This window comes from Brassica napus, chromosome C9 (assembly GCF_020379485.1).
Source record: "Brassica napus cultivar Da-Ae chromosome C9, Da-Ae, whole genome shotgun sequence".
NCBI classification, from domain to species: domain Eukaryota; kingdom Viridiplantae; phylum Streptophyta; class Magnoliopsida; order Brassicales; family Brassicaceae; genus Brassica; species Brassica napus.
The window spans coordinates 11,804,217-11,817,414 of NC_063452.1; the positions used below are offsets into that span (position 1 = coordinate 11,804,217).

The following is a 13,198-nucleotide window of genomic DNA, read 5'->3' on the forward strand; positions in this document are numbered from 1 at the left end:
ATTTGAGGTAAATATGTTATTTTACTATTTAGAATTTTATAATAACAATAGTATTATGAAATTAATAAATAATGATAGTTGTGGTTCCATGATGTTTATCTATGTAATTTTTTTATTTTTTTATTTTAAGTAACGAAGTTGTCTGATATTTCTCATTCTCTGTAGAAAAACTCACGTTTTTTTATACAAACATATTCTTTCTACTCTCCAAAAACTCCAGCTATATGCATCATGTTCTTTAATTTCTTTTTAAAAAGGAACCAAACAGAACTGTTTTCAGAACAAAAAACAAGTAGAATCAGAAACCTAAATCTGATTTTGAAATCATCAAAAAATCAATTTGATTTTATAATCTTAAGATAACTATAAAAAGTGAGATGTTATAGTTGTAGAGTTCAAATCTATGTTTGAATAGAAAAAAAACAAATATGTAAATGAGAAGAGGAATAAAAAGTATGAAACTTGAGAAAAAACTTTCAAAAATAGAGAATAAAAGGTCATGGAGAAGAAGACGCATGAGACATCGTTTGTTTTTTTTTTTAAAAGTAAAAATTTAAGATATAGTTAAAAAGATATTTCGTAGATATTTTTTAAAAAAATCTTGTTCTTTTTGAATCTGTTAATTTGAACAGTAAATAAATTATGATGAGACAGTAAATTGATAATAATATTAAATATTCATATAGGATAATTTAGTAAATTCATATATGCAAAAGTGTATTTTTCAAAAACTTTAAATAATAGTAAAGTTTTCAAATTAGAATTTCATATAAATGTATTTCTCCAAATTTTCCCTTATGTGTTTTTCTTAATTTATAAAATTAGTTAAACGACCAAACAAATCAAATTATTTTAGTAATTTATTTTGGAATGTGATCACGACTTTTGAGCCATTTGACGTTTACTCATTCACGTTCATCGCCTCACTTGAGCATAAATCATTTCTCTATTAAAATCTTATGAGAAGTTTTTCTTTGAGCAAAATATCATAGCAAATGTTAGTTTATTATATTGTTATCGGATAAGCTTACACGAAGTATTCAAAATTTGTTTTTTCTTGTTATGGTTTATATTTAAATCACTGTTAATTTCAAAATATTATAAATACTGTTACCAAAAACAAGAAAAACATTTACATTGGTTACCAATGAAAAATTGGTATAATAGATAAAACTATTATATTATTTAATAGAAGATTAAAAGAACATAAAAATTCTTGCTGAGAAGAATTTAATAAAATTAATTTAAAATGGTTTTGATTTCACCATAAAAGATATAAGGACTTTTCGATCTAAAAATTCTAAACATTTACTCACAATAATTAATATAAATATCTGTTTTATATAAATATTTTAATAAATTAAATTAAGAAAATCATTTTTGTAAATTAAGAATTTTCCAAGTTTTTTTGTAATGACATAAAATATCTTGATATCTTAGTAATTTTATATGATGAATATATTCCTCGCATATTAATCTTACATTAGTTTTCGTAAGATCAAAATTTGTTAATATATTTAATATGTTTGAATTAATCCAAAATTGCTTTCTCTTTGTAAATGTGGAACATTTGTTATAACTAATTGCTCACATGTAATTTATTACTACTATATTTAACTTACTTTTATTGAACATTTTTTACTGTAGTTTTTTAAATGAATTCCAAACTAAGTTTCAAAGACCTATAAAAATTCTAGTTTCTTACTAATGGTGGGTGTTTTTATAATAAGAGAAGGCAAATCTTAATAACCATTAAACCTTCATAAAATAGTAAAATATGTTAAACTAAAATTACATTTTAAATTTTGTTAAATAAAAATAAACCACATATAATTTTTTTTATTTTTCACTTTCTTATAAAGGATAAAACTATAACCTAGCAAAATAAAAAAATTTAAATGTTAAATTTGTTTAAAAAAAAGACTCTAGGTAAAAAATAGTTGTGTATTTGTATTAGGTGTTTTGTTTCGTTCACTGTAACATAAAGTAGAATGTAGATTGACATATATTGTCTGGAATTTCTTTTATACAGATTATCATAGATAGAAGGACGTTGGACATCTGAAATGTGTGGTCCAAATTTAAAATGTGGATCCGTGATTGTGAGACAATACACCTAAACTCAATAGTGAGGAAATAACTCCTTTGTTAGTGTTTGTGTGAATATTCTTGTAACCAAATTTACATAAATATATAGATCCTTTTTTCTTACCGTGAAATTTCACTTGATATCCCACTTTGGCTGGCTAAGATTTCGAGTGTCTCTCTATCTCTAGCGAGTAGCACTACCTTACAAAGAACAATGTCAGTATGTCACAACTAATCTACATTAATAAAACTACGCAATAACACCAACTCTAAATAAAGTTGGTGCACCAATTTACATTCGGAAGATAAATGTTCCAACTTAGTTTATTTAAATCAACGTCTATGAAGACTCGGCTCGTCACGACACTTCGATTGTATTCAAGTCAATATATATGATTTGGAAAAAAATATGATTTATCCGTGTATCAAATATAAAAAAAATATTTTTCCACACGTAACGTAACGTGTTTTTCTAATTGTATTTTGTTGACAATTGTTCCTCCATGAAAGAATATTCCAGCGGCTACCACTCACTCGCCTAAATAATTAATTAATTAATTAGTAAGCACTACCGCAATATCTCTTTAACTGATAAAATATTGAAATTAATAAAAGATTATTAGTAGCACAATAAGAATAAACTGCGATTAGTGACCCCTTTTATTTATATCAATCAATGCATTAGTGAATATTGTAATTTGAAGTAGACTTTGACTTATCCACCTAATCCCATCTGTGTTTACTTCTCCCATCAGCTAGAGGAAGTATATTATCATGTTATTAACCGATTTCTATTTCATCTCTTGTGCATGTATAGGCCTGCAAAACCGTTTATCCGAACCGAATCCGACCCGAATTAGGCCGGTTCGGTTCGTTTTCGGTATTTTTGTTAACTTATCTAATCTATTAAAACTGAAGTACAATTAGTATTTAACCCTGAATTTTTCTTAATAATTACCAACTTGTGCCACTCAATCTTAATTATTAGATAAATTAAATAAAATCTCAGCCGAATTTTTTTTACTTCATTTCGCCAAATCCCATTAAAAATGTGATGATCAATCTATAATTATATGGGCTGATGTTATGAATTATAACATATAATTTATACTTCTTACAAAGCTTTATATTTTGAATATTTTTTTGATCTTTACACTGTCAAAAACGTGTATACTACAACAATACACGATTTATTAGTATTTAGTTCATATGCACATATTGTAAACATTTATAACATTTTGGTTGTAATGCATTAGATAACCCGTTCTGTTTTAGTGATTTTATATTTAAATCATACTGTTTAAGTAATCCAAAGCTGTTATGTTTTTGTTATCACCTTTTTGCTTACGTATTCGAAAATTTAGAAATATGAGAAAATAATAACTATTAAGACCAAAGGTGTAAATATATAAACAATATATCTAATCTATTAAATTAGAGTCCTATGTTTTTTTATGTACGATTTTTTATTTGGACCATTTCTTAGAAAATTTATCAAATTACACATAATTTAATTACAATATCTTTTAATATCCTAATCTTTTATTTGAAATACAAATAAAAAGAAGTATAGTGTCATTTTAGTAATTTTACTTATAGAACTAACCTTATTTTTAACAGATTTATTAGATCTTTTATTTCCTTATTTTCATTCATCCAAACTATTTTATTAATTAAATTATTTTAACAATACATTACATAATTAATTATATTATCATAATAATAATATTACATATTTTTATTTATTAGTTAATCAACATTAACGTTGTACCATTTATAAAATCGAAATGTAAAATAATCGGGTTTTGCATATGGTTAAAAGTTTGGTTTAGTCTATTTTGCTATTTTTATCTTAATTTCAATCAGTGAAAAATTATGTAGCCAAACACATAATTCAAAAACATAGTTCATGTGAACAAAATAATAAAAACTTATTATATATATTGTGACTTTATTTTTCACACCATATAACTATTTTACTAAATAATTTTTTTTATTTCATTTAATTTAGTCAAACACATAGAAAGAGTTTTTTTATTTGTTTATAGAATCAGTTAGGCATAACACACTCGGGTACCCATTCAGGTATGAATTGTTTCTTTCGGGTATCTGATTTTTTTGGGTTTGAAAGTAGGTCCCGCTTGGATATTATAAATTTATGTGTGGGTTTCGAGTTGCGTCCTCTCGGGTTTAGATGGTTCAGTTCTGGTGTATAGAAAACTAAAAATATCAAAATAACTAATATATCTGAAACAGGTTCAAGAATATTTGTACCAAAAATAACTAGATTATCCGATTTAATCTGATCTTTTGAATAAAATTAATTATATGACGACACATATAAAATATATAACACTAATCATAAAAAATAAATATTAATTTATAAAAATAAAATAACCAATATCCGCCTATACGCGTGGGTCAAGCTCTAGTGTACATTAATGTTGATTACCTATGAGTATTGGTTTGATTTTGGTTTTTACCCGGAACCAATCGGAAACCCTTTTAAACCAAATTCTATGATTGAAAATATAGAATTTATCTTCTGAGAGTCGAACCCGGATTGGAAAGATGATGTAACGTGTGTTATATCACCGGGTTACTTCAACTTTGTTATAACTTATAACTACTTACATATTACTAATATATATATATATATATATATATATATATATATGTGATTTTAATTTATATTTCTTTTTTAAAAAAATAGAAAAAGAAAAATAAAGAAAAAATATAATATTTCGGATTTAAAATTGTATAACCAAACCTACTCAGAATCGCTGGATGGAACTATCCAATCCGAACCAAAATTTACCAAGTACAATTTGGATAGAATTTCCTTAGGGCAACATTATTGATGGGACAAAAAATAAGTCCTTAGGATATTTTATTAATATTTTTAAGTTAGGGACAAAGTTTAAGGACATTTGTAATTTTGTAGATTATTGGTAGAACTTGTCTTGTATCTTAGTAAATAAAATATTTATTTTAATGTGTAATGAGATATAAAGGATAACTTTTAAATAAAACATATAAAAGAGAAGTTTAACATTAAAATTGAAAACATATGAAAATTACAAAGTTAAAAAAAAATAACAAATAATAAATAAAAGGAAACAAACATTTTATTCAATTCATATAAACTTATAAATTATATGTTATTTGGAAGATGTCCAAATTTATCTCATATATTTTCAATCAAATCGTTTTTTAAATTATGATGGGCTTGTCTATTCCGAACGCTTGTTCGACGATCAATCGAATTGCCGAGATTTGAAGCCATATTGATGGAAAATGTATCCACCTCTTCTCTTTCTTGAAATTCATCGACCGCATACTGAGTGGATGATGATCGTTCATCCTCGACAATCATATTATGGAGGACGATACATGCTCTCATAATATTTTCAATTTTGTCCTTATCCCATAAATTAGAGGGATTTCTGACGACCGCAAATCTAGCTTGCAGCACTCCAAAGGCACACTCCACATCTTTTCGCACAGCTTCTTGGGTTTTAGCAAATAATGAATGCTTCTCAGTTTATGGGAGTTGGATAGACTGAATAAAAGTCACCCAGTTCGGATAAATCCCATCCGTGAGATAATATGCCAAATGGTATGGGTTACCATTTACATAGAAGTTTACTTGTGGCGCTACTCCGTTAATAATGTCATCAAAAATAGGTGATTGATCAAGAATATTAAGATCGTTCATAGTACCTGGAGCTCCAAAAAACCCGTGCCATATCCAGAGGTCGTATGAAGCTACCGCCTCCAACAAAATTGTTGGTTTTCCGGTTCCTCGTGAATACATTCCTTTCCAAGAGGCTGGGCAATTCTTCCACTCCCAATGCATACAGTCGATGCTTCCAACCATCCCTGGAAATCCACGTTGTTCTCCAATATAAAGTAGTCTTTGCAGATCCTCCGGTGTGGGACGTCTTAGGTATTCATCGCCAAACAATTGGATGATTCCAGCGGTAAAATGGTGCAAACATTTTCTAGCTGTTGTTTCACCTAGTCGGACATATTCGTCAACGGTATCAGCCCCACCACCATACGCCAATTGTCGAATTGTTGCGGTACATTTTTGGAGCGGAGATATGCTAGACCGTCCGGCTGCATCTTCTCTTGGTTGGAAATACTCAACTTCTTGGGAGAGTCTATGCACAATACGCAAGAAAAAAGTCTTGTTCATTCGAAACCGTCTCCGGAATATATTGTGCGGGAATGTCAGAGTCTCGCTAAAATAATCATTCCAAAGCTTCATGTGGCCTTCTTCCCGGTTTCTCTCAATAAAAATACTCTTTTTTCGCTCTTTTGGTTTGGGAATAATATCTGGGATTTCTAAAAAATCTTCAAACATAGATTCAAATTCAGCATCATCATCTTTGTGGTAATGACAATGGGAAGAAGATGCCATTTTGAATGAAAAAAAAATTGTTTTTAATCTGAGTACTAGAGAAGTTGTTTTTGATATGAAGTACAGAAGTTGTAATTTTAACAAGAATATGTTTCTCTTATTTATAGGCTCAAGAAGTTCATATCCTGTGATTGTATATTATTTGTCTTCTGAGATTGTATACTGTTTGTCTTGTGACCCTTTAGTACATCTTGTGACACTTGAAACTACTTTTTTGACATCTAGTGAATTGTGATTAAAATTTCACATGTTGATACTCTATATGGAAAGTGTCACGAGCTTACAGTAAGATGTTACTTGAGTCACGAGCTTACAATATCAAATTACTTGAGTCACGAGCTTACACAAGTGCACATTCTAATACAAATACACATTACACATAAAACGTTAATTTGATTCTTGTGGTCAAATGATCCAAATACACATTCCACATAAAATGATCCAAATACACATTACACATAAAATGATCCAAATACAAGTACACATTACACAAGTACACATCCACCTTCCCATTAGTCATTACACATTACACATAGGTCATTACTAATCCGAGTCATTTCTAAACCATAACCATAACACATTAGATAAAGATGAGGACGATACCTATGAAAATTAAGATCATAACCATAACCGCAATAAAGTAATCAAAGCTAGACCTTGATTTATTCTTGGCCAACTCACACACCATGTTCTCTAGTCTAACAAGCTTCTGGTCAGTCTCATAGTCACTCAAGAAGTTCAGAGAATCTACCTTCTCGGCTAACTGAAGTGTGTGTCTATCCATGGCTCTCATCTCCTCCATTACAGCCTCATCCCACCATTTCCACACATGACACTCTCCATCATCAACATTAGTACATGTGTAGTATCTGCGACCTGGATCGGTTGTACTGTAAGACGTAGCTATCTGAGGTTGACTCCCACAGTAGCATGTATGTGGAGAACCGAATTCAACCTCAGGCTGCGGAGGGTACACAAACTCCTGAGCGTTCACGTAGTCTAACTGAGCTTGGTCTTGCTGAATCAGAGCTTCTATTTCATTGTAGTTACTGTCCGACTCATCCCCACCAAACTCCTCAGACTCGGAAGGTTGGCTATAGCTGTAATCAAGACCCATGTTTAATGAAACCTGAAAAAATTTACAAGGTAAATATTAGAGAGTTATTTAACAAAAATTCACATGTATTTATAAAGATGGACATTCATTATAATTAATCAACGAGCAAGTAAACATAATAGATTAATTTATAAAGGTAGACATACAAAGCAACCAGGAAGTACATTAAAAACATAGACACCGTTCACATTAAAAACATAGAAAGCAAAGTACTTAAGACACAAATAAAAAAACAAAGTTCTTGCACAAAGGTTTTAGGACATGTTGTATGAGATATTTCTCTAGATATACTCGGCGAGGAGCTTGTTTTAGGCTACTTCTTCAGCCTCATTGAATGGTTCGGTTTTGGCTAGGAGAGTGTCTAAGATGGCAAGCTTTGACAGTTTCTCTTTCCTCTCCAAATCCTCCTTCCTCATTTCCCAAACCGCCGTATACTCAGCAACAGACTTCCCCTTCGCATTACTCCGTTTAGCTTTTGCAGCCTTTACACCTTCCGGTCGTATCTCTTGTTCACCAACACTTGTGGTTGATGTTTGGGAATTTGTTTCAACGGTTTTCCTCTTTGAACTTCCAGAAGCTTTAGTGCTGTTGAGGTTAAGCCATTTCTGCTCATACCTCAACACACACCACGCATGCTCAAGTGTAAATTTGGACTCCTGATCAGCGTAAAATATGTCATGGGCCACCTTGAGAACATCATTCTCATGCTGACCACTACTAATTTGTCGCTCCGCAGCCGCATATGCACCACAAAACTTGTTAGTTTGATCATTGATTTTCTACCACCTCTGCCTATAATGGAGATGCTCGCAACTTTCACCACCATCTCCACCATTCAGAGCTGCAAAGAAATAATCTCCTACTCGTTTCCAGAATGTCCCTGACTTTTGGTTATTGCCGACTATAGCATCCTTAGATGTGTTTAACCAGACACTAATCAGCATCTCGTCCTCTGCAGGGGTCCATTTATGTCTCCTCCCATTGGAGCCTCACATTGTTGTGAACTGAATTGAGGGATCTGTGAAGATCCAGAATGAAAACTCTCATAAGGAGAGTTCTCATGATGAACACTTTCGTGTTGACTGTGAAGAAGGCCAATATAACCAGCAGACTGGCTATAAGAAATCCTAGGATCCATAGAATTAAGAAGAGAGAAGTGATAAGAGAATAGAAACCGGAATCTGAGAGAGTTATACCAGAGAAGAGAGAAAGAAGATGATGGAGATTAAATCGTTATTTGGAAGGATGGTTTAATAGGTGAAACTATAATTGAAATCCCTAAATCTACACGATAACTACACATATCAGTATCATCAAATAACCACACTCTCTCAAAGACTCTAGAGACGAAAAATTACTATCAGATTAATAACACAAACGAAAAAAAAAATAGCAAAGCAAATCAATCAAAGCAATGAACGAGTAAAAATTAGCCAATATCCCTAAATCGATTTTTGAAATCCCTATAATAGATATATAGCAAAGCAATCAAAGCAATGAATGAGTAAAAATTACTATCAGATTAATAACACAAACGAAAAAAAATACATGCAAATCCCAACAAAGTAGATCGAAAACGAGAACCAAATACATGCAAATCATACGGAGGAGGAACACCTACCCTTTCACCTTCGAATCGCGGAATATGATGTTGATGAGAGAGGAGAACCGTCGACAGAACCATCAACAGATCCGTCGAGAAAACCGTCGAGAGAATCGCCGAGAGAACCGTCGAGAGATCCGTCGAGAGATCCAGAGTCGGGAGGAGATGCCTCGGGAGGAGATCCGTCGGGAGGAGAACCGTCAGAGAGGAGAAGCGCCGTTGAGACAAAATACCCCTTTCAATCGCCGCGAGAGAGAACGAAAGAGACGAGGAAAGTGAAACTCGATCCAAAATCGATTTTGCCCTTACGAATTTTCATCGGCCATTCCCACGACGCCACATATCTCCTAAGGACGAGACAAAACACTTCTTAGTTAAGCGGTGTCCCTCATGATATTGGCTAATTTATATTTAAATTAAATACGATTAATGCTAAGATATGTCATTAGCATCACCGATAATGTTGCCCTTATAACCGATATACAGGGTCCTAGAACCGATTAGAATATCTGAAGTCGCAGCCCTATGCAGGTACATGATTTCTTGGTGGGCCGTAGCTTGGGTTTTTATTAGCAACAATAAGCCCGTTTGTTAACATTCTCCACTTTGGGCTTTAATTGCTGTAAACAAACTCTTTCCTTCTTTCTCAATGGTACCGATAAAGAAAAGTGAGTTCATCGTTGTTCTTACTGGCGACGAATCTTAACAGTGTCATCTTCACCGTTGCTGTTCTTCGCCGGAGAATCTCCCCACACGTCTTTGATTTTTCAACAAAACCTTTCTTGTATGAGAATCCATTTAGCTTGGATTTCAGATCGAGTACAATGTCTTCGTCTTCTTCACCGGTAGTGACAGTAACGTTAACACCTTTCTCATCCTTTTTCCAAAATAGTTTTATCTCATAACTCATCTTCACATTTATTAAACCCAAATAAAATATGAATGAAAACACCATTAGCACTAATCCATCCAAATAAGTGTTTATTCATCAATCCCCCCTGAAATGAGAAAACAAGAGAAATGAATAACACAAAGTCGCTAGTTGAGATATGAAATGCTAAATCTTGAATCCACGGTCTAATACATGGCACTATGTATCTAGGACAAGTGCCCACACACACCGCCCGAAGACGCTTTATCAACCTCATTTACTGGTTGTATCACCCACGCAAACTATTTTGGCATACATAAGTACATCTTCATATTCGATCAACATTCACAAATTTGTTTGACTTAACCAAATTAGACACACTATTAAGTAGATTAACATAACTTATAATATAGTTAATTAGTTATTAATAACTATGATTAAACAATTTAATTTGATTTTTATTTGTCACTATATTTTTTATTTTTAATTCATACAATGTTTAATTTATCATACATTGATCAAATAATAATTTTATAAGTAATTAATTATACATTGATTATACTATATATCTATCTATATCTATAAAGAACATTTTCATCACTTCTCCTTCACCCACGTATGATGCCACGTAGATAAGTCGCTTGATCTCGCGTCGACACGTGTCCAAGGAGACCGAAGCGCTGCGTTTCATTAACGCGTTCCGTGATGGGCTTTCTCCGTCTGATGCATGTTGGGCTCTGAGTAATGATGTTGCGTCCGGCCCAGAGGAGAGGTACTTCGCGTTGTAACCCTAACTGCTCGATCGAGAACTGCGTATCGTCTTTCCTTTCTTGCGGCGGCGACGCCTGAGTTTCTTTCACTGGTTGAAACAGCCGGAACCGTTACTCCGTCTTTATTGCAATTGAATCCATCGCCCACTATGAGTCTTCAAAGCGCCGTTCTTATCTCCTGTGGATCTGTATACATATGTGAGTACTTCTCGCTTCGAACTCATCCTCTTTTCTATCTCTTGCAATATTCTGATTCGTGTTGTTATGACTATGTCAAGAGTTTTTCTCTCCGACTTGAATACTAGAAAGTGCTCTTCCAGGTACGAACATGTTTTTTTATATCTAGATGGTTTGCTTAGGCTTATTGGATTTGTGTTATATAGATTGATGTCGGTTTATTCAAGTAGCATACTAATATCAGTTCGGTGAAGAGCACCGTGAGTGACCATAAAAATCGTGTCATGGTGACAATCAAAATGGAAAAGTAATTTTTTTTCCGTTTTTTAAGCCCTTCTTGATTTCTTAGAATTGTTTGATTATTTAAATTACAATAATTGCTGCTGCAAATCTGCAGTGATGAGTATGTTACTCTTAGTCTATTCGACTGTCAAGCCATTTCGTTCCACAAGAAGCTTGAAAGCATGCGCGATGATCCAAAGGTGGTTGTTGACACGAACATTAATCCGAAGATGATTGGAGGTACTCTGTTGTTCTATGTTGTATGATGTCAAGTGATATTGTGCAAGATCACATTCCTTTTTTTTTTTTGCTATGCTCTGTAGGTCGTTTGTTCCTGAACGCAATATCATGAACGCATGTTTATTTTGATAAGGAAACCAATGCAGGAGAATCTGTCTTCTATAGGTAAGATTGACTATATTCAATGTGTAATCGTAAGTTGACAAGATTAGGATACTAACCATCGTATATTTCTGTACAGATTGGTGGCTAGGGACACTGGTCTTCCACCTGCTGCACCACTGCTAAGGTCATATGAAAGGTCGAGTCTATAACAATTGTTGAGCTCAACAATTTTGTCATCACTGCTCCGTCACAGGTAATATGGTCTAATAAAGCTACTGGAATTATATATATAGAATTTTCACAGTACTATGTCTGAATGTGATGTTGATGTTTAAAATTTAGGAAATTGATTTCTTATGCACTGGGAGGGTGTCGAGCGTTGACACGGACAAGGGGTTGGTGTTATGTTGCATGCTGATATGGAAGACAAGACTTACACTTTCCAAATTAGAGTCACATCGTATAACTTCACCGTCAATTATCAGTCATTTACCGTGCCTCGCATCATCAATGAGATTGAGTGTGTTCCAGCCCCTGACTTTGACGATAATGTGAGTAGAATGTGCATTATGATGTTTCTCTATTGACATAGGAATGATGACGACGAAAATATACCCTTCCACTACATGAAAAGTTCTACAAGATCTTACTTTGTTTTAAAGTGTTGTATACACATTCTAAAAACTGATTGTTTCAGGTACGTGATGGCGATGATGATGACGATAAGCCAGAGTCAAGCAAGGAGAAGGAAAGATTGCATCCGGCAATGGCGTTTGTGAGACATCAAAAAATACTGGAAAGGAGCCAGTTCGTAATGCGCATAAGAAGGTGCGTGTTGCTTGAGATGGAGTATCGATAGTTATGTTTTCATGCTCTTAGTTTTAATAATGTTTTTGGATTTTTACTTATTTGGCTTCTTATCTATCTATGTTGTGGACTTCTCCTTTTTTCCCTTTTCTACGTCTCTTCCTTTGTGGCTTTATGAGTTTCAATGATGACAGTTTTCGTATTATGTGTCTTTCTATATAACTCAAAAACGTATTTTGGGAATCTTATGATTTGGTGGTTAGTTATTTCAGAGTAATTAGTTAGCAGATCCGAATTTGAATGCTACAAATAGATTTATGGACTATAATTATGAATAAGTATAATTAAACAATAACATTTCAAATTATACAATGAATCTATTGATAACGTGGGAAGGCATGAAATTACTACAAATATATTATAAATAATCCAACTATATATGTATACAAATCCCATTCATACTCTTGACACAAATAGAATAATGTAACAATAACATTTCAAATTTTCGGATCATATAATTTGTATCCCGCGTGTAAAACAAATGAATATGCAAATAACGTTTTTCTTCACACGTGTTTGTCAATTAAGTTCAAATCTCGACCTATTAAAAAAATAAAAATAGACCCCTTTGAAAAACATAATAAATAAAAACACTGATGGAAAAACAAAACCATTTGAACTCCTAACTCGAGATGTTGGAGTAGAATTTGTA

At 32.6% G+C, this 13,198-nt stretch overlaps 1 protein-coding gene and 1 long non-coding RNA gene across 6 annotated transcripts; one reads left to right on the forward strand and one right to left on the reverse strand.

Annotated features, from left to right (window-relative positions):
• Positions 1 to 7,939: 7,939 nt before the first annotated feature.
• Positions 7,940 to 10,144, reverse strand: LOC106363788 (ran-binding protein 1 homolog a-like). The gene is made up of 2 exons (XM_013803475.1): positions 9,891 to 10,144; positions 7,940 to 8,246 (listed from the first exon to the last, which is right to left on the reverse strand). The coding sequence occupies exons 1-2, from the start codon at positions 10,142 to 10,144 to the stop codon at positions 7,940 to 7,942; spliced, it is 561 nt and encodes a 186-aa protein (XP_013658929.1).
• A 575-nt stretch (positions 10,145 to 10,719) lies between these two features.
• Positions 10,720 to 12,763, forward strand: LOC106365319. 5 transcript variants are annotated; one of them, XR_001273458.3, is made up of 8 exons: positions 10,720 to 11,073; positions 11,154 to 11,195; positions 11,259 to 11,359; positions 11,450 to 11,574; positions 11,658 to 11,739; positions 11,816 to 11,932; positions 12,022 to 12,230; positions 12,377 to 12,763. It is a non-coding gene; the product is annotated as an uncharacterized LOC106365319 (long non-coding RNA). The 5 variants fall into 5 exon arrangements; XR_007329313.1 differs by having other exon boundaries at positions 10,724 to 11,195; XR_002662044.2 differs by lacking the exon at positions 11,259 to 11,359 and having other exon boundaries at positions 10,725 to 11,073.
• The last annotated feature ends 435 nt before the right edge of the window (positions 12,764 to 13,198 follow it).

Excerpts from the sequence above, each read along its gene's own strand:
- LOC106363788 (XM_013803475.1), bottom strand. The coding sequence starts at position 10,144 with ATGAGTTATGAGATAAAACTATTTTGGAAAAAGGATGAGAAAGGTGTT. Across the intron at positions 8,247-9,890 it reads GAACTCACTTTTCTTTATCG|GTATGAGCAGAAATGGCTTA; the intron begins GTACCATTGAGA and ends GTGTGTGTTGAG.